The sequence below is a fragment of the Accipiter gentilis genome, chromosome Z (assembly GCF_929443795.1).
Source record: "Accipiter gentilis chromosome Z, bAccGen1.1, whole genome shotgun sequence".
NCBI classification, from domain to species: domain Eukaryota; kingdom Metazoa; phylum Chordata; class Aves; order Accipitriformes; family Accipitridae; genus Astur; species Astur gentilis.
In genome coordinates this window covers 63,021,067-63,039,907 of record NC_064919.1, presented here as the reverse complement: position 1 = coordinate 63,039,907, position 18,841 = coordinate 63,021,067, and the positions used below count along the sequence as shown (strand labels likewise).

The 18,841-nt window shown below is 38.4% G+C and overlaps 1 protein-coding gene across 7 annotated transcripts in view; it reads right to left on the bottom strand.

The window, feature by feature from the left end:
- The window catches only part of TENT2 (terminal nucleotidyltransferase 2), a 45,751-nt gene that overhangs the window by 1,596 nt on the left and 25,314 nt on the right, over positions 1-18,841 (bottom strand). For 6 of the 7 annotated variants that reach the window (XM_049794431.1, XM_049794429.1, XM_049794430.1 and 3 more), the window contains 3 exons: positions 14,157-14,293; positions 6,218-6,309; positions 1,709-1,788 (listed from right to left, as the gene is read on the bottom strand). In XM_049794431.1, the coding sequence (XP_049650388.1) occupies positions 1,709-1,788; positions 6,218-6,309; positions 14,157-14,293 (309 nt within the window). Of the gene's footprint in view, positions 1-1,708; positions 1,789-6,217; positions 6,310-6,633; positions 6,689-14,156; positions 14,294-18,841 lie in introns of those variants that run through there. The other variant, XM_049794427.1, reaches the window with a different exon arrangement.

Sequence of the window (18,841 nt, the reverse complement as noted above, 5' to 3'; positions counted from 1 at the left end):
ACTTAAATACCACTGTAAACAGTAAGCCTCATAGATCCACAAAAATAAGGTCAGTATTTTTACCCTTCTTGGAAAGAGAGGGGGGTGGGTTTGGGTGTTAAGAGAAGAAAAAAATCCAAAAGTTATACAAAATGCAATGAACTACTGAGGAAGGTACTAGCTTTGAAGAGAGCGTATTTGTGGAGACTGAGATGTTAACATTATTTAAGCATTACATTTGATATTCTGACTGCAAAATAATTGTCTCAAATTCACACATGTCAAAATTCCTAATAGAAGATGTTATACTCTGACATTTCCAGAACTTAACTGTGTCTTTAAAATAGGTTATTTCAATTTTCTTCTGTACTCTAGTGTGAATTCCAAGACACATCTGTCAGGTCATGAACCTACAAATAACTGCAGAGACCCTCCTGTCTTTACACAGAATTCATGTAAACCACAATGTGTAATAAAAACCACAGGAAGAATACTGTCTCATGGGCAGTGAGACAAACAGATTTGTTAGGCTTCTTAAAAAAAGTGCAAGATATATAATATAGGCTTCCAGACAGCTAGGATGAAACAACTGCTTTTGCATTTTTCTGACCACCACACAGGTTTGAAGCAAATTTTTTAACTGAAAACTGTTTTCAGAGAATTTCACTCTGATTTCACAGAACAGTGACAGAGCCCAAGCTCCTCTGTAAACCACTGCTTTATCAGATTCACAAAATCAAGTATTTTATGTAAAAGTATGTTAACAGTTCAGTATTTTGTATGCTAACATGGTTAAGTAGAAGGAAACTTACATTTCTGAACAGAATTACAAAGCAAAAACATTATTCTTTTCTGACTAAGGCAACACCTTACAGCATTTGTTCTATTACAAGTTTCTGGTACTGATTTCCTTTTTGCTGGAGAAGCCCTCAAGGTATTTAAGGACTTCATTAACTGGAGTAAACAGGAGCCTCCAGGGACAGTGTAACAGGGGAGTCTGTCTGGTTAAAGCTGGAAGTGAGTTCTGTGCACTAATTCCTAGGCATAACTACATTATGAATAGTCAGAGATCTCAGAAAACTACAATTTAAGCTGTGATTCCAAATGCAATGCCTGTGATAGGAGACAAATGTAAAAGAGCATTGGTAGCAAGGAGTTTTAGAAGAAAGATATTTAACCAAGGCCTAAATCTTTGCTTGCTTCAAAGTGTCCTTGCCTCCTCCACTGACTGGAACAGTGAAAGCTCCAGTTTGAGCTACTTATGTTCTAAAATCATGAGTGTGGTCTCCCTGAAGTATGCATCAATTTAATTCAGTTGTCAGAAACCAACAGATAACCATTGGTGGTGATATTTATAAAAAAGGGATACTAAGAAGTATAAAACATTGTTTATGACCAGTCAAATTCAGGTAGGAAGAAATAATGAATATAAAGTTGTAATTCTAAAGCTATTAACCATCATTTGAATTTTACACACACAAGAAAATCTAAAGACAAAGGGTTTACTATTTCAAGTACCCATTTCAACATAAGCCTGATGCTTAGTGGCAGACATTAATAAAATTTTCCATAAAATTTTTTGACAACACATTTCTATTATTCCTATAGTACAAAGCATAAAAATATTCATAAAACAAACATCAGAAATAGGCAGGTCAATGACTAGCATTTGTATGACTATCTTGAAAGCCAAAGTGATGGGAAAAATTAAATGAGATGCACTTTTTACCTTCAGAATTTCACCTCTGATAATATCAAACTTGTGTTTCTCATGTACAGCTCTAGCAGTGTTTGTCCTATCAAAGGGCTCTGCAAGATCAAACACAAACATTAAAAAGTGTTAAAAAACCCCTAGAGCTAGGCTGTCTTCACTGAGCAAGTAATCAGACAAAACCCAGAAGGGTCAATATATCATTGCTTCCCAAGAGTGTTTTGAGTGGCTGATTCCACTTTGCTTCTCAATCTTTATTTCTATGTAACATTCATCAAAAAAAAAAAAAAAGCCCCAAACCCTGAATGCTGTAATGGTACGTAATCCATAATAAAGTCAGGTTATTATATCTGTTGAAGCACACTATGATTGTGCTGAATTTATGCATCAGTAATTGTTACTGCTTAATAGTCTGTGATATCAGAACATGATTTTGCATATAAAAATGTTTTGAAACTTACTACACATGTGCCTCTTGGAGCTGTTCACTTTAGATTCATTGAACAGCTTCTCAGTGAAATACAAGGAGTACTGTAAAGTATTTACTATCACTGTTTATAGAAGATGCATCAACTGCTGTAAAAATATACTTTATCAGTTCATACCTATTAAACAATATCTACTCATAAGTTAATTTTGGCCTTCTACTGTCTAACAGACTACAAATTCATGTGATGTCTTCCCTGGGTTTTTTTTTTTGCTAACATAATTAATACTTTGGAACCTTTTTTTAAAAAAAATAAATATTGAGGGATTAAAAAAGTATTCCTTGCTACTGATAGGGTTGCCAACATTAAAGAGGTAGATACTAAAAAATCACGATGCAGAGACTATGCATTATGATGTACTACAAAACAGATTTTAAAGTCTTTTTTTTCCTTAACTGCTTAAGTAACATGGTATATTCACACTGGCAGAATGTATGAAAGGGCCACAGACCACAGACGTTTTTGCTAGATCAGGTAGCTTTTTTGTTAAGTTGGTTATGAATTGCTTTTATTCAAATAGGGACATACAGTAAAATAAAGTACTAGACATCAGAAGGGCTTATGCCATTATGGAGAGTGGGGCTTCAAATGTCGAACATGCTCCATGGCACTGGGTTTTTATTTCTGCAAGCTATTTAAATTCATAAAGAAATTGTTTCATGCATCAATGTTGTATTTGGCAGGTTTCTAAAAGGTTTCTCTTCAAACTACCTATGAAGTTTTCAGTGGACTTTACAGCCAAATGTATTTTACTTTAGAACTTATCATACATTTAGATTGGAACAAAAAACTATCAGATAAAAAAGGTACATAATCCTCTAAAGTCAGTCACATAATTTGACACAGTGACCTACTGCCACCAAGAATTCCATGTCCCTTACAATGTGAAGCAATACAGCATTTCTTTTGCATGTCTTAAATGTGACATTAACTGTTTCTTTAATGCTAAGGACCTTCATGTACTTTGTTGAATCAAGAGATATGTATTTTTTTAAAGCAACAAGAGCAAAGCTGTGCAATCTTCTGAAACTGTCAGCGAGAAAAAAGGTACTCTAGTCACAAAAGCTGACTCACATCTTCCTTTTATTCTTCCTGCATGTTTACTGACTGACAAAAGACAAACTCATTCCCTGGAGTGCAGCAAGAATAATTTTGCAATCAGGTACTATTTACACCACTACATTTTCTAACCATCCAGACAGTCCATCATAAGTTATTTTGTTCACACACAAAAAGATGAGAACATTAAAAGAAAAAAAAAAATACAACTTCAACATGGATGCTTGAGGGAAAGGCTAAAGGGTATCGTCTTTCCAAATGAAAATACAAGAAATCATGAAACTTCAGAACTGCTGCAAACCAAGCCCTGAGGAATTAAAAATAATTCTAAAAATAACATGTGGATCTGAGAGATTTAAAAGTACAAGCATGAATCAGCTGCAGCTTAGACAGCTTCTGATCCAGTTTCCCTAAATGACTATCAATTCAATTGTCTCACAAAATTGCCACGTTTCTAGCTTTTCCAAACTGTGTCTATTTCAATAGGAGAGTGTATGATATTATCTGATATAGACAAGATTTAAACTGAAACCAGAATAGTCACTAGCAGTTTAGAGATTCTGCCAAGGAATGTTCACAAACATCAGCTAAACCTAGTGTTCTCTGTATCCTTGTAAGGGTAACAGCCTGACTGTCTGAAAAGAGCACCTCTAATATATTTGTTTCTCTAACAACAGAAACACAAATGAGAATCAGTCTTAAGGCCAATAAAAATTAAAACAGAACACAATATTTTCTTTGAGTGAGTGAGCCTAAATACAGTGCTACATGCAGAATATGGCAACTTACAGGCAGAGACTTGTGTAATCTATCAAATATATTTAAAATATTTAACAACATATGCACTAATACCAATTACTGAAATTTTAGTCTGCTAACTGGAAAATCTGACAAAGACTTGGAAACCACAATATGTTGACATGTTTAGCTACCTTTTAAAAGCTCAAAGAACACTTTAGTTTATCTACATACTTTGCTAAACTGGTCCAGCTTAACAGCTGTTATAAACATGAAGCCTACTTTGAGTTGAAGTAAGAAATTTAATTTTTCCCTTCCATTTTAGAGGTAAAAACTTGGTCTGTGAGGCTAAAACCCACTCTTAATAAAGGCTTGAAGTACATTGTAATGGGATCAGATGTGCCACCTACATATAATTTTGCTTTTTTAATAGTTCAAATGCAAAATGCACTAGTAAGGAAAAAGTTGTATGTAATCATGTCCATTTAATACAAGTTCTGAAGTGCCTATTCTGTATGCTGCAACTCTATTTTCCAACCTGACAGAAAGAAAACCTAATTATTCAACCACTTTGTAACATCATAAAAAAACTGAGAGCTTGAAACACACAGCACCCCAGCAACACAGCAGATCAGCATCATGTGACAGCAGCAGACACAGCTGCCCAGCATTCCCACCTCCCACATTCAGACCAGAGCCTTGGCAATGTCTGCAGACACTATCCAGAATCATTTCAGCTGTGCAGATACTCTTAATTCTCACATTTCTCAACTCTGAGACTGTAGAGTCGAGCATGCAGTCATCTTTCAGTGTACTTTTCCCCCTATGACTGGTAGTTGATTTCCCCCCCGCAAAAGTCAAATGAACAGGAATCCCATCATGTGGCTTCACATTGCAATCCATATGATTATAGTCAAGCTGGTATGCTCTGGGCAACAAAATAACTCACTTCACCAGGAGGTAATTATTCTCTGCACAGAGCAGCACACATGCAGGAAAGAAATCACATGCATACACAGATGGGTGTGCTCCCATCCCCAACAATGTTGAGGAATGTCTGTCCAGCCACAGGACTTCTGCCTTATTCCCCTCCTCCCCCAGCAAAATTTTCCCAGTCTGACAACTCTTTCCATACCATTTGAGCTCCCATCCAAGTTCTATTCCTCTTTTATCCTAAAACTTCAACCCTGGATATCCTGATCCTAATAGCCACCATTTATTTATGGCCTGGGCCCAGGCCACCTCTCTCATTTCAAACCTTCCCTCTTCACCCCAGTGTCCTAAACCACATACTTCTAATTCTGCCCCCATCCCACTTTGGTTCCTTATCCACAGTGCCTTGCCCAACCAATTCACCTTCACCTACTGCATTCTGGTTCTCACTCCCCTTTCTCATCTCTCTGTGTTAACTGTTTGCAGTTACACAGCACCTCTCAGTCCCTTCCCTGCTTCTCTTTTCATTCTCCTAACATCTCAATACTTCTCTTTGTCTATTTCTTCTCTTTCCCTCATCCAAGCTGCATCTCCTACACATGCTAACTGTTCATCTTCTCCATGTAGGTCCCCCACAGCAGCCGAAAAGCATCAAGAGCACATGAAGCAGGTTCCCTGTATAGCACTACTGTCCAGTTCAGCCTGCACCAAGAAGGCTCAGAACTGCAACTCCAGAAGTTAGCCTGGGTTTACCCTCTGGTTCTGGAGGCCTTCATACAGTCTCTGCAGAAACTGTACATTCACAAGCCAACCAAAAATAGTAGCCACAAGGGGATGAACATATGCATGATCTAGTCATTGCTGGGACTTGGGACATTAGAGCATTTCTAGAACAAAGAATATTCTTAAGAGAGTAATCTCAATATGTGCCTGCTGTGTTTTTTCAAAAGCTCAGTCTTGGCAAAACTGACGACTATTTTTACAGAGCAGGAAAACACACACTACTGGTCATAAAGGCCATTCCTTGTCAAAGTCCTAATCTCTGTTCCAACAGTAACAGGGCAATGAGTGCTCTTGAAGAAAAGGTCAGGAGAGCTATTTTTAAACACTATAGAACTTAAAGCTTCCTTCTCAAATGTTTTTGGTGGGACTGTTTCCAGAACTATTTACATTGGTTAAATTTAATTTTCTACATAAATTTATTACACATGTGAACTATTAAAACACTACCAAGGTGAAGTCTAATTGACAGATTTATGTTATTTAGTCTCTTAACAGTTAAAAATAGTAATGCAGCTTTAAATTTTACCTTCTACACAAATAAATTTGTTTCTCCATTCAGTACCATCAGGTCTTGGAATAGCTTTGGCCTCACGAATGGAAATCATCTGATGGCTCCAACTAGGGAAAAAGAAAACAATGTGCAGAACTTTTAACTCTTGATTCTAAATTAATAATGTCAGTTTAGAGTAAAAGATTGTCAGATTGCTATGTCATAAGCCTGGATAACACAGTACTTTATAATAACGAATAATTTAGTGTAACAGTCTAATCTTCATAATTCACTATATAAGAGTAAGGAATGATGGGTAGGAAACAAGAGAGTTGTCCACAAACAGAAGTTTATTTACAAAAACATCTGCAAAAACATCACATCTATCAGTAACATATATTCATGACAAATTTTTTTCAAAAAACAATGTCAACTTGAATATGGACACCTACATTTATTTCTAAGTTCAAAAGAAATTATAGTCTCAAATCTATCCTTCAGAGTTTTCTGTGGGGAGAAAAGGAACATAAGGAGTGTAAGTGCAGATGAAGTCACATACTGCATTCCATTAAAAATATTAAACAGTATAAAGATATATAAAGATAGCTTGCTTATAGGCCTGCATTTCTGGTGGAAGAAACCTATTATTAGAAAGCACTAACACTCCATGTATGCTGAATTTTAGATCTCCTATAAGTGCAAAAACAGCACAACAACTCAAATATGCGTTTGAAGATATTCTACCACTTTCTGCACACATTTTTACAACAAAACCATAGGAAATGATGACACTGAATAGGAACAGCAGGCAGTTTACAGGGTAATCTTTGTGATGTGCCAAGCATCTTTATGATCCTTATGATGCTTGGCACAACAATGTGCCAAACATGACGGAAGCCAAAGTAACCACTTGAAGTTTTATGTTTGTATCTACCCAGCCAGTTTTCAGGTGCTCTTAAGTAAACAAGGGAACTATGATATCAGCAAAACACTTGGACCCCCAGTGTGTCACCATACACCTTGACTAAATGGGCCGTAGAAATAGCTAGGTAGTGTGCTGCTAGCTGTACTGGTGTTACATACTCCTGACATGATCTCCTGACTGAATCAATCTTTTGATATAATGCAAAGAGAGAGGAGCTTGGCTGGGTGCATCAACCACCTGCAGTAAATCTGTAAATATCAACTGTAAAAAAAATAGTCTATAATTCATCAGTTAAATCTGGAAGAACTCTGTGCTCCCTAGGCCACAGATCAGCTGTCATAATTCCATTAAGTCAGTGGTGATAGGACAGTTTATACCACCTAGAAATCCATGCCTGTAATTCTACAAATTATCTTGGGTACAACTCATGATTAAAACCACTCATGAAAGCCAGTTGTTTGAATAACCATTAGAACAAGTACATTATTCTTCTATTTAAGAATATGAATAGGGGCCATTTCAAAAAGGTGCAGGACACAGCATATGAAGCATAGGTTACTTACACACCCACTGCTGTGTATATTTAGATTTCTCTTGATATATTCTTCAGAAAATTAGCACAGGTCCTGATAATTTCTAGCATTCAATGCAAACTAAAGCTTTCATTCTAACCCATCACTCTCCCTCTCCTTAATTCCCATAGCAGACTACTTTTGCAAGTATTAGAGATATTGTGAAGTACCAAATACTTTTGTATCATGCCTTCTTAATAAACTGCCATCAACACAAGCTTAACAAGAAATTAAGATAAATTTCTCACCACCACCCCCAAACCCCACAAAAAAAGACAAAAGAGAAAAAGCATGTGACTAGAGCATCAAAGAAGCTTAAACTGCAGCTCCAGAACATTGGTCAAGAGCAGAAGCTGACAGTTCAACTCTTCTGCTTTTTCTAAAAGCTTATTTAAAAATCAGAAAGCGCCAGGCCAGTGGGGAAAAAAATAACAGTCACGCAGCAAAGTATTTGATCTGTGTTTTGTTAAACTAGGCAGTATTGTTCCACTTCAAACATGTAATTCTTCTCTTGACTTCTTTTTCTCTAGGTTATACTTGGCTTGATTCCTCAGCAAAAAAATAAATGTGTTTATAATACACTGGTTTAGCAAAAAGCAACAAAAAAGTGGTATTTCTAGCTATTTAAACAGCTTTTTATTTAAACTTGAAAACAACTATTTTATCTAATAGTCTCATTAAATCTTCACTAACCCCACTTTGGTACCAAAATCAGCCTGAATTAGAAATGAATTACCAATAGCAGATGATTTGTGTATCAATTTTAACCATTTTGGCTTGCACACAATAACTTCATTTTTGCCAAGACAAAGGAAATATTCTCCACATACACACTTTCAGTCCTTAAGTTAGTAATAACCATTTAAACAGCTATTTCAATTATCAGTTATTTCTGGTGTCACTGCCCACATTAGGTACATGCTCCTCATAGAGAAGGCAAGAATCTGAAAGAGCAGGCATTTCCAGGTGTGTGTATGAATATACTACAGATGCATTAAAAAGCTTATCTTTTCCAGAGCGTTCTTATAAGCAAAAGCCACTTGCATAAACACACTAAGATGGGTACAAATTGCAAGCATATTTAATTCAATATACTAACAAAAAAATCATCCCTTTATTACCTGAAGAATTCTACCCTGAAGAGAGCCGTAAGCAACTGTATTTTGTCACAATATGTACCCAATCTTTTATCATGTCCACCAAATACAACTTAATCAGTGAATTATCTTAAACAACTGCTACATAGCTTGGAGTGATAAATATAAGTAGTACAGTCCCGAAGGACAATCTCTAGGCTCCCTAGCAGTAACTTCAGGGGGGCAAGGCCTTGCTTCAAGGTCTCACTTTGCAAAGAGACAGCCAAGTGAAAACCTGCTGCCTTCACTCACAGCTGCAGAAATGAAATCAGACACTCTCTTCAGAGGGCCTGGTAAACATGGACCAGTTTCCAAATACTTTCTTTTGAGAACACCTCCATACATTTTTACTTGGTCACATTCACTGAGTGATCAGCAGACCTTTGATAGTTTGAAATACTTAATGTTAAAATGGAATTCTAACTATACTTTTAGCCAGCTGTATCATGAGAAACATTATACAGGCTTAAACTCTTATGGCATGTCAGCAAATCAAGCTTTGCCATATGTCCTGTGTAAATCCAATATATGCAGCAATTTCCAAATCACATTTCTGGTTAAGTTATGAATGGGGATAAAAATTACTTCTTATGGAGACACTGAAAATCCCAGACTAGCACTGTGGAATGGGCACTGTATAAATACATGGTAATCAGCAATCTTATAGTCTAAATAAACAAAGCAGATTAAAAGCATAAGGGAAAAAAATACAGTACAAGGAGATGAGCTTATTCACAGCTACACAGCATGCAAGGCTCCTGTTTCCTCCTTTGTGCTCTACTCTTTGGACCCACCCTACCCTTAAATATTACTCACTACAAATAAAATACAACATAGATTTTTAACTGAAATACCTAGTGGCCTTTGCTAGACCAAGGGAGAAGTTTAACACAACGTATCTCCATCTTCCCTTCATCTTCCTGACCAATACATGCAAAATAGTTGATCAGTTAAGCATTCCAGGCAGGTGGCATCAACAACTCATTGTGTCCAAAATTATGCTCTTCGCACATGATCTGATCATTCTTGACTGCATGCTGTTCTTTCAGCAAAACAGATCGGGTGTATCAAACCTGGTAGTGTTGTGTCCTATACCATAGATAGGAATCTACAAAAGTCGCTTTTATGAAAATTGTAGTATTCTCCTTAGTAATCTTTTCAAACACATTACAGCTCAATAGTGAAATTTCACAGGCACAGTACAGGTCATTTAAATGTAACCTAACTTAATAGTCACAGTATCTGAAATATAACCTCAAAATTTCTGTGCATAAAAACACTAGTAAATGTTTTACCGGGAAAGCAAACACTGAAAAAAAAAGTACTGATTACAGCAATGAAAATATTCAGCACATTCAGGAATAAAATACTAGATCTTCCATGAAAGGCAGAACTAACAGTGTCTTTGTGTTGTGTGTATTTAATTCTTAGTGTCATTCCCACCTATAACATTGTTTCCATCAGCAACCTCAAAGCAAAGATAACAAGTGCTGTGGATAGTGTGACACTGTACCTGTTTTCAGTGGCTGGCTATCACACACACAAATGTTTAAACACCATGTTCTTCCCACCTTTTCCTCCACATGGGCATTAATTGGGTTTCTCTTCTCCAGCCAGTTACGAGGTTTTATGAAACTATACTGAATTTTAGTATCCTCGAGACACACACCCTACTCCCTTCAAAGAGGATTTACATTTGACAGGGATACAGAGATGGTCAAGTAAACAGTAAATCTAAGTTTTATTTCTGTAGCAGAAAGAGTTAAAAATAACATAGGTTGCTGCATTAGGCATGTCATTTCCTGATACAACTTCTCAGCTGTGTAACGTTTTCATGGACTCTAATAGCTACTTTTTGGTGGTTTCAGGCTTGGGTTTTTTTGGTGGTGTTCACACACACCTCCCCCCCCCACCAGCTTCTTTAAACAGATTATCAACAGTCAAATGTTTCCTTAACAGGCATTTAACACTGGAAAAACAAGCCAGATTTTTTTTTTGGTAGGTTAGTTGTTTTTTAAAAATCTTTTCTTCCCTTGACATCAGCAACTATCTTTGCCTCAGTCTTTAATAGCGATACCAGTTAGACTCAGGGTACTCAGTCCCCTGAGCTGGAAGACAGTGACAGAGAGCCAAATATGCCCCCCATAATCCAGGGGGAAGCAGTTAATGACCTGCTACGTCACCTGGACACTCACAAGTGTATGGGACCAGATGGGATCCATCCAAGAGTACCGAGGGAGCTGGCAGAGGAGCTTGCCAAGCGACCCTCCATCATTTATCAGCAGTCCTGGTCAACAGGGCAGGTCCCAGATGACTGGGGGCTTGCCAATGTGATGCCCATTTACAAGAAGGGTCGGAGGGAGGATCCAGGGAACTACAGGCCTGTCAGCCTGACCTTGGTACCGGCAAAGATTATGGAACAGTTCGTCTTGAGTGTGCTCACACAGCATGTGCAGGACAACCAGGGGATCAGGCCCAGCCAGGATGAATTCATGAAAGGCTGGTCCTGCTTGACCAACATGATCTCCTTCTATGACCAGGTGACCTGCCTAGTGGATGAGGGGAAGGCTGTGGATGTTGTCTACCTGGACTTCAGCAAGGCCTTTGAACTGTCTCTCATGGCATACTCCTTAAGAGGCTGGTGGCTCATGGCTTAGACAAGTGTACTCTTCGCTGTGTGAAAAACTGGCTGGCTGGATGAGCCCAAAGGGTTGTGATGAATGGTGTGAAATCCAGTTGGCAGCGGGTCACAAGTGGTGTTCCCCAGGGCTCAGTTCTGGGGCCAGTTCTCTTTAATATCTTTATCAGTGATCTGGACAAAGGGATCAAGTGCACCCTCAGTAAGTTTGCAGATGACACCAAGCTGGGAGGGCGGGTTGATCTGCTCAAGGGTAGGAGGGCTCTACAGAGGGATCTGGACAGGCTGGGTCGATGGGCTGAGGCCAATTGTATGAGGTTCAACAAGGCCAAGTGCCAGGTCCTGCACTTGGGTCACAACAACCCCATGCAGCACTACAGGCTTGGGGAAGAATGGCTGGAAAGCTGCCCGGCAGAAAAAGACTTGCGGGTGCTGGTCAACAGCCGGCTGAACATGAGCCAACAGTGTGCCCAGGTGGCCAAGAAGGCCAATGGCATCCTGGCCTGTATCAGAAATAGTGTGGCCAGCAGGAGCAAGGAAGTGATCGTCCCACTGTACTGGGCACTGGTGAGGCCGCACCTCGAGTACTGTGTTCAGTTTTGGGCCCCTCACTACAGGGAAGACATTGAGGTGCTGGAGTGTGTCCAGAGAGGGGCAACCAAGCTGGTGAGGGGCCTGGAGCACAAGTCTTATGGGGAGCAGCTGTGGGAACTGGGGCTGTTTAGTCTGGAGAAAAGGAGGCTGAGGGGAGACCTTATCACTGTCTACAACTGCCTGAAAGAAGGCTGTAGTGAGGTGGGTGTTGGTCTCTTCCGTCAGGTGGCTGGAGACAGGACAAGAGGAAATGGCCTCAAGTTGTGGCAGGGAAGGTTTAGATTGGCTATCAGAAAAAATTTCTTTACTGAAAGGGTTGTCAGGCATTGGAACAGGCTGCCCAGGGAAGTGGTGGAGTCACCATCCCTGGAGGTGTTCAAAAAACGTGTAGATGTGGCACCTCAGGACATGGTTTAGTGGGCATGATGGTGTTGGGTTGACGGTTGGACTTGATGATCAAAGGTCTTTCCTTAATCATTTCCTAAACGATTCTATGATTACCTTCACTGTCCACTATTTCAAGCTTTGTTTTAACCAGAAGCTTCCCTGTACCTCTGTGATTAAATTTAGGTAACATTTTTTCCTCATTTATGATCGTCATGAAAAATAATATGCAGGGATTACCATCAAGTATTGATAATACAGCGTTTTCAGTCTTCATACTCCATAGTATATCCTGCATGTCTAAGAGCAAACAAAAAAGTCTTCCTGGACCAGCTACTGACTTATGTAGAAATCTGCTCTTGACCATGTTGACAAGCACCCAAACCAGAAAAGTCAAATTAGGTATTTTTCCTACATTTGGATGAGATCTTCACTGCTAATTCGCACAGGCAAACCTGAAATTTTTTCCTTGGCGGAGAAGGTATTTACTTTCATATATGAGAAGATTAACAGCTTGTTATACAGACAAGTACTAAAGTATGTATCTAGTGTCCCACAAATTCGGAACCTGAGGATATCCTCCAGCACCATCTTCTAATTCACCTGTTTAGCAAACAGCACCTTGCCAGCTGAAAGGACAGATACTCAGAAGTAACTTTTAGGACAAGAGAACATTCCCTTATCTGCAGAGATCATTGAAGGAAAATCCTTTATGTGAAAATATCTCAGAATTAGGCTTAAGCATGCACAAAGGACAATTAGTTCATGAATTGCCACAGGCCATATGGATTTAGCTTACATATTCCACATATGGTGCACATACCAGCAATGTTTTCTTTTATGGATTTCGTGATTGTTCACTTCTTACACTGAAGTAAAATATGAACACTTCAAAAATTATAATGAATATCCAGCAGTTATACATTTTGTTCTCCTTCCAGGAAATGGATATGACATACACACACAGGACAGCAACACATATGAATCAACTGCCTCAGAAACAAGTCCTTTAGAAGATCTTTAAGCTTTCTGAAATACAACCATTTGTATTTCATATGGACAAGCACTTTTCCTAAGAAATTCTTGAGTGACAATTTGGCAAAATGTTCATCATCTACAGTTTTCTCAGATGTCCTCACAACTTTAGCTTCTCCTTCCCTTCTACAAGCAATCCAGAAGCCAGAATTAAACTCAGATTCTAGGAAACTGACAAGGTAACTGAACCAACTATATATGGGAGAATTCTTCACTAGATGTGGACTATATTGGTGTATATTATAGTCAAAGTAAGGAGCCACCTGGTCAGTTACCTCCATTGACTCGGGGTGATGGTGAAGGCAAGTGCCCCTATTAAGGTCCAAATAATTCACATCACAGTCAATACCTTACAGTACAACTAAGAAGAACAGATCGTTCTCACTCATGGCTAAGCAGTTACAGAATAGTGTAATATGACAAAACCCAGCTATTTTTTTTTAAAGAACACAGCTCTAACTTCCAGCAGCTATTTTACAGGATAGGACGCTTGGCTAAGCAAAAGATGTCAGACACTCTTTATGAGCATTCCTGTTGTCCTTTAGTCTTTTCATCCATTTCCTTTCTGTCAGTTACCACTCCTGCATTAATGCTATTCTTTCTCTTCAAGTGTTATAAAGTGTTGATATGTTGAATAGAAGGAATCAAAGTTTTGCATACTCTGAAACACTAAGATGAGCTTATTACTTACTCAAATTCTGTGGCATAATACTTGAAGAAGCCTATTAGCAAATCCCCAAGGCTTGATCCGTTTTTTGAGAGGTAAGGAGGAATGGTACATGGAGCTTGATGAACAAGATGCAACTGCATAGTAGGATCAAAAGATTCCTGTCAAAATAAAATCAGAGCGTATGTATATATACACACAGACCCTTAATCTAGGTGCATGTACTTTTCACAATAAAAAAAGTTGCCTATCATTTGCTTATTATAAGTTCAAGGACAACTTACAAGCAAAAGACTCTATTTCTCTTGTGCTCCTCTGTCTAATTCTAGTTGCTCCCCCTGAACTTAGGTAGAATGATCTTGCACAGGAGCGTCCAAGACCATCCCTTGCCTTCTGTTTGCTAAAGAATTTTAACATGGGAGAATCTGGACTTCTGTTTACATGCTAGTGAAACCACAAGAAGAGAAGCTGAGTAATGTAGCCTGCACTGAGCTGGCTGCAGCTGAACTGAGATAAGGTAGGTGAAGCTCATGGACTTATCACCAAGTTCCCATAACTGTGGTACAGAAACTGTCCAAAAGGAAGGCCTGACTTATTTTTCCCACAGCATAGAGTTATAATTGCATATGCAACCCACTGGCTCTAAAATGAACCTGCATCCTCCCACATCATGAGTTCAAAGACTGCAGCAGCACCTCCTCTAGCCAACCTATCTGAAAGAATAAAAAAAAAGTTATACAAAAAGACTGAATACAGAATGCAGCATTTAAGCTGAAGTATGCTTTTCTTCAGTGAGGGGGAGAAAAAGTCAGGTTTGCTATTAAGAGAAGTTACTATTGCCAGCTTAAAAAGGAATCTACACAAGACTAAATTAACGTGGTTTTAGATCTGCTATACTGTTTGGGTGTCCATTGTGTCCTTTAGGTTCTTCTGAGAGACTGGGGTACATGGAGAAGAACATATCTTCTCTTGCTAGAGAAACAACTTTTAAAACCTGGTAATACCAGGATACTACATTTTACAGTAATGTTGTTTATTTTAAGCAATATGAACCCAAGATACACAAGACCAAGCTTTACTCTCAAAGAAATACATCTATGTAAATTTAAGGACCTATTCAGTCATTACTGTATCTCCCCTTCCACCCCACTCCTTTGTTATTTTAAAGAGTCCTATCAAGCATCACTCAACCTTTATAGTACTACAGAAGCATTATACACTGTAATACTATTTCCATGTTCACAGCCAGCAGTGCTTCCTTTGAAAAAGCATGGTTAGCGATCAAACCAGTAGGACTGAAAAGTTTGGGATGCCCGTCCTCTTTTGCCAATTCTAGCAAAACTTCCCAGAACCTTGCGCAACACCTTCTGGGGAAAAAGGCCATTCTTTCAGCTATGAAAAATTTCAAGTCTTGTTCTCACATGATATACCTTTGCATATAAAATACTATCATAGTTAGCAGAGCTCAGAATTTAACAGCTTAAAATCCAACAGAACACACCAAAAACATGGAAATAGACAGACATAAAAAGCAAATATGCATCACATAAAGATCTGAAAGGGGAACAGCTTTTCCTGTGTTATACAGTATATACGGTTTTAATCCTGAAGTTAATCAGACAGGTACTAGAGTGAAAGTCACTCCTTGCCCATGCCCACAAAGTTGTAGAAGTGTCACAACAAATGAATTTAGTATTAGCAGTACAACAGCTCATGAGGAAACAGACACAGGGTGGGGTGGGGGTGGGAAAGGAACAAGGGCTGCTGACCTCCAAACAATACAAAACAAAGGCACAATGAAATTACCACAACAGATGCCCACTAAGGCTATTAAGTACATGTTTGAAAGCAGCAGACATTTTTGAAAAGGAGAACAAAATTTTTCTGTTGATTTTAATGTTCAAATGCCTGAACTCAACTGAAAGAAAAATCTGCCACTACAGCGAGGTTGGCATCCTGAGCAGCTAAAAAGTTAGACTTTGGGATATTATTTTTCAGAATAATAAGTAAACTATTATCTTTAGCACTATTACAAGCTTAGAGAGGATGTTGATTTTTCTTATCAATCTTGATCTTAAGTACATTTTATTTACATTTTGTATATTGATCACAATTAATTAGTGTTCATACATCATTTGAATAACAAAAAATAAATCAACAGTTATACTAGTAGCGAAAGTAGTATTTATCAAATACAGTTGTAGTAAAACTTATGGCAAAAGACGAGAAAAACCCCACATATTATTCTATGAGTGCTCTAGTAAAAATGCAAGTTACAGTCTACAGCAGCTAATCATTAAAAAACCCAACCACCTAGTTTAAGAGACACGTATAACTCCCAACTCCACTCGCTTTAGGGGTTATACCACTATGAAAATGACTCTTAAAAAGACAGCGAAGTATTACAAAATAGAAAGCATGACTGAAACTACTTTTTTAGAAGAATTTTTTTTACACTAACTAAAGCAGACTGTTAATCACGTTTCTGATACTGTCAGTCAACTTATTTTTTTAAACACTGAGTTGCTGATCACCACATGTAGAATTAAAAAAAAAAGGGTTTCATCTTTCTCAAATACAGAAAATTTGTTATGGAAGAAATTGCTATTACCAGATTAGAAGGTTTTACATGTACAACCAAATCAATTATTACTTAAAATTGGGTATGGGGATGATCTAATGAAAGTGTCTGACAAAATATACCAATATTCAATATTATCAATAACCAACAATGTCTTTTGTTTAAGGTCATTTCTTAAAGTAATCACTCAGTGTCCAGTGAACAAGACATCAGACCGGCCATAGGATACCTACGCTCATTTTTCTGCTTTGCCACAGACAGCCCGTGAAAATCCATTAGCCTCAACCTGCCTCCATCCACCTATTGTAAAACAGGGATAACAGTACTTTTCTTCCTGCCAGAGGGACTCGAGGAATAACTAGATAAACAGAACAAGGTACAGCTTACAGATTCAGCACATAAGAGAGGTCGGTAATATAACAGAATTACAAAGCATCCTTCAAACTAGCTTAGTTTCAAGTAGGCCTTCCCTAGAAGGCAAAAACTTCAGCTTGTTTTAAAACTAGTCCCCAATTTGCTTGCTGTATCTTTGCCTCATGCCATCTAAGAAACGGAAAAGAAATTCAGGATCTGATTGAGCAACAAATGTAAATAAACTATCCATTATTTCAAAATACCCCAGAAAAAGGGACCCCAAAGTCTTTTTTCTGTTTTGCTAGATCTCTAATCTTTACCTTGGCTGGCTTATTTCTCTAGAAAACATTAGCATTCAATAACATGCTTCATATGTTCAAGTTACATAATGCTTACACATTCTCATTCCTCCTTACACACTGGAAAGGAACACAAGCATACGTCAAAAAAATCTTTACATTTGAATATCTTGATGTACAATTCTCTACAACATTCTCCCTTCAAAACGGTTTATAGTGGTAACATCAGCACAGTGTCTTGCCATTTTTGATAGGTATCTATATTCACACACATATAAAATACCCTTGCCCAGTCTTACAAACGAACATTTAACTCATGTTTATACTTTTTAAAAGTGCAACTCTGAGTGAAGCAAATATGTCCATCCAGGGATTGACTCCTGTGCATGAAGGAGCTACAGTAAGCACCATCCCATCTTCTGCCCCACCTTTGGCAAGATATGACTGCTCATGAAGCTGAGGCAGCCGAAAAAAATCGCTCATGCTAGAGTCCATGAAGTTCACAACCCAGAGCACTAGTGGAGGTACACCTCCATCTGGATTTAAGCTAATATGCCAGGCTGCTCTGGAACACTGGAGACTCAGGCACACATTCCTTTGACTCTCAGTTGCAGCAATGTTCACCTCTGGCAAACACACAGGCAAAACAACCAGAAGCCATAATGGCCTAAGCCACCACAGGTTCTCCAGAGCTCATCTGTAAGAGTCCTCACTTGGAGGCAAGTTCTAAACAGACATCAGAACCAATCAGCACATTATGTGGGCTACTCTCATCTACCCCATCTGGCTGGGGTGGCAGGAAGCCCCACAATCCAACCCCGCATCTGATATGGTCCAATACTCCCTCTGAACTAGGGGATGCAAAACACAACAGCTCGGTGCCAGCTGGAGACTCCCCCATGACAACAGAATGCACAGGTGGGCAGATCTGGTGGCTTTCCAGGACTTCTCACCCTTCACATCTGCAGTAAGGGATATACTGAGTCACAGAATCTGCCTTTTGTTTCTTGGTCAAAGTAAGCACATCTCTCTTACATGGCACCTACAATTTAAAACAGGTGGTTTCCTTCAAGTCCAGAAGTATTTTCAAGCTGCAGAAAGAGCTGCAGATCTGATTTTGAAAAACTGTAGGTAGGGTGGTTTGTTTCAGAAGGGGAGCAGCAGTATTTATGTGTAGTATTGGGATGGAGACACAGCTTTGACCAGCATGAAAACCACAAGAGAAATATATGGTTCCCTTGGATACTTACATTTGCCCATGCTTTGTAATTACTATTGCAAACTACAAGACCAGAATTGTTTTGGTGTTTTTTCTCATTTTCATTTTAAATTTCTTTGCAGTATCAGTATTCAGAAGCTGTAATTTCACAATTATTAAGTACTTAATTATATTACTAATGGAGACAGTAGACCAAAAATATATTTGCCAACTTCTAGCATAATTTTTTTTATCTTAACCCATAGTTTTGATTTGG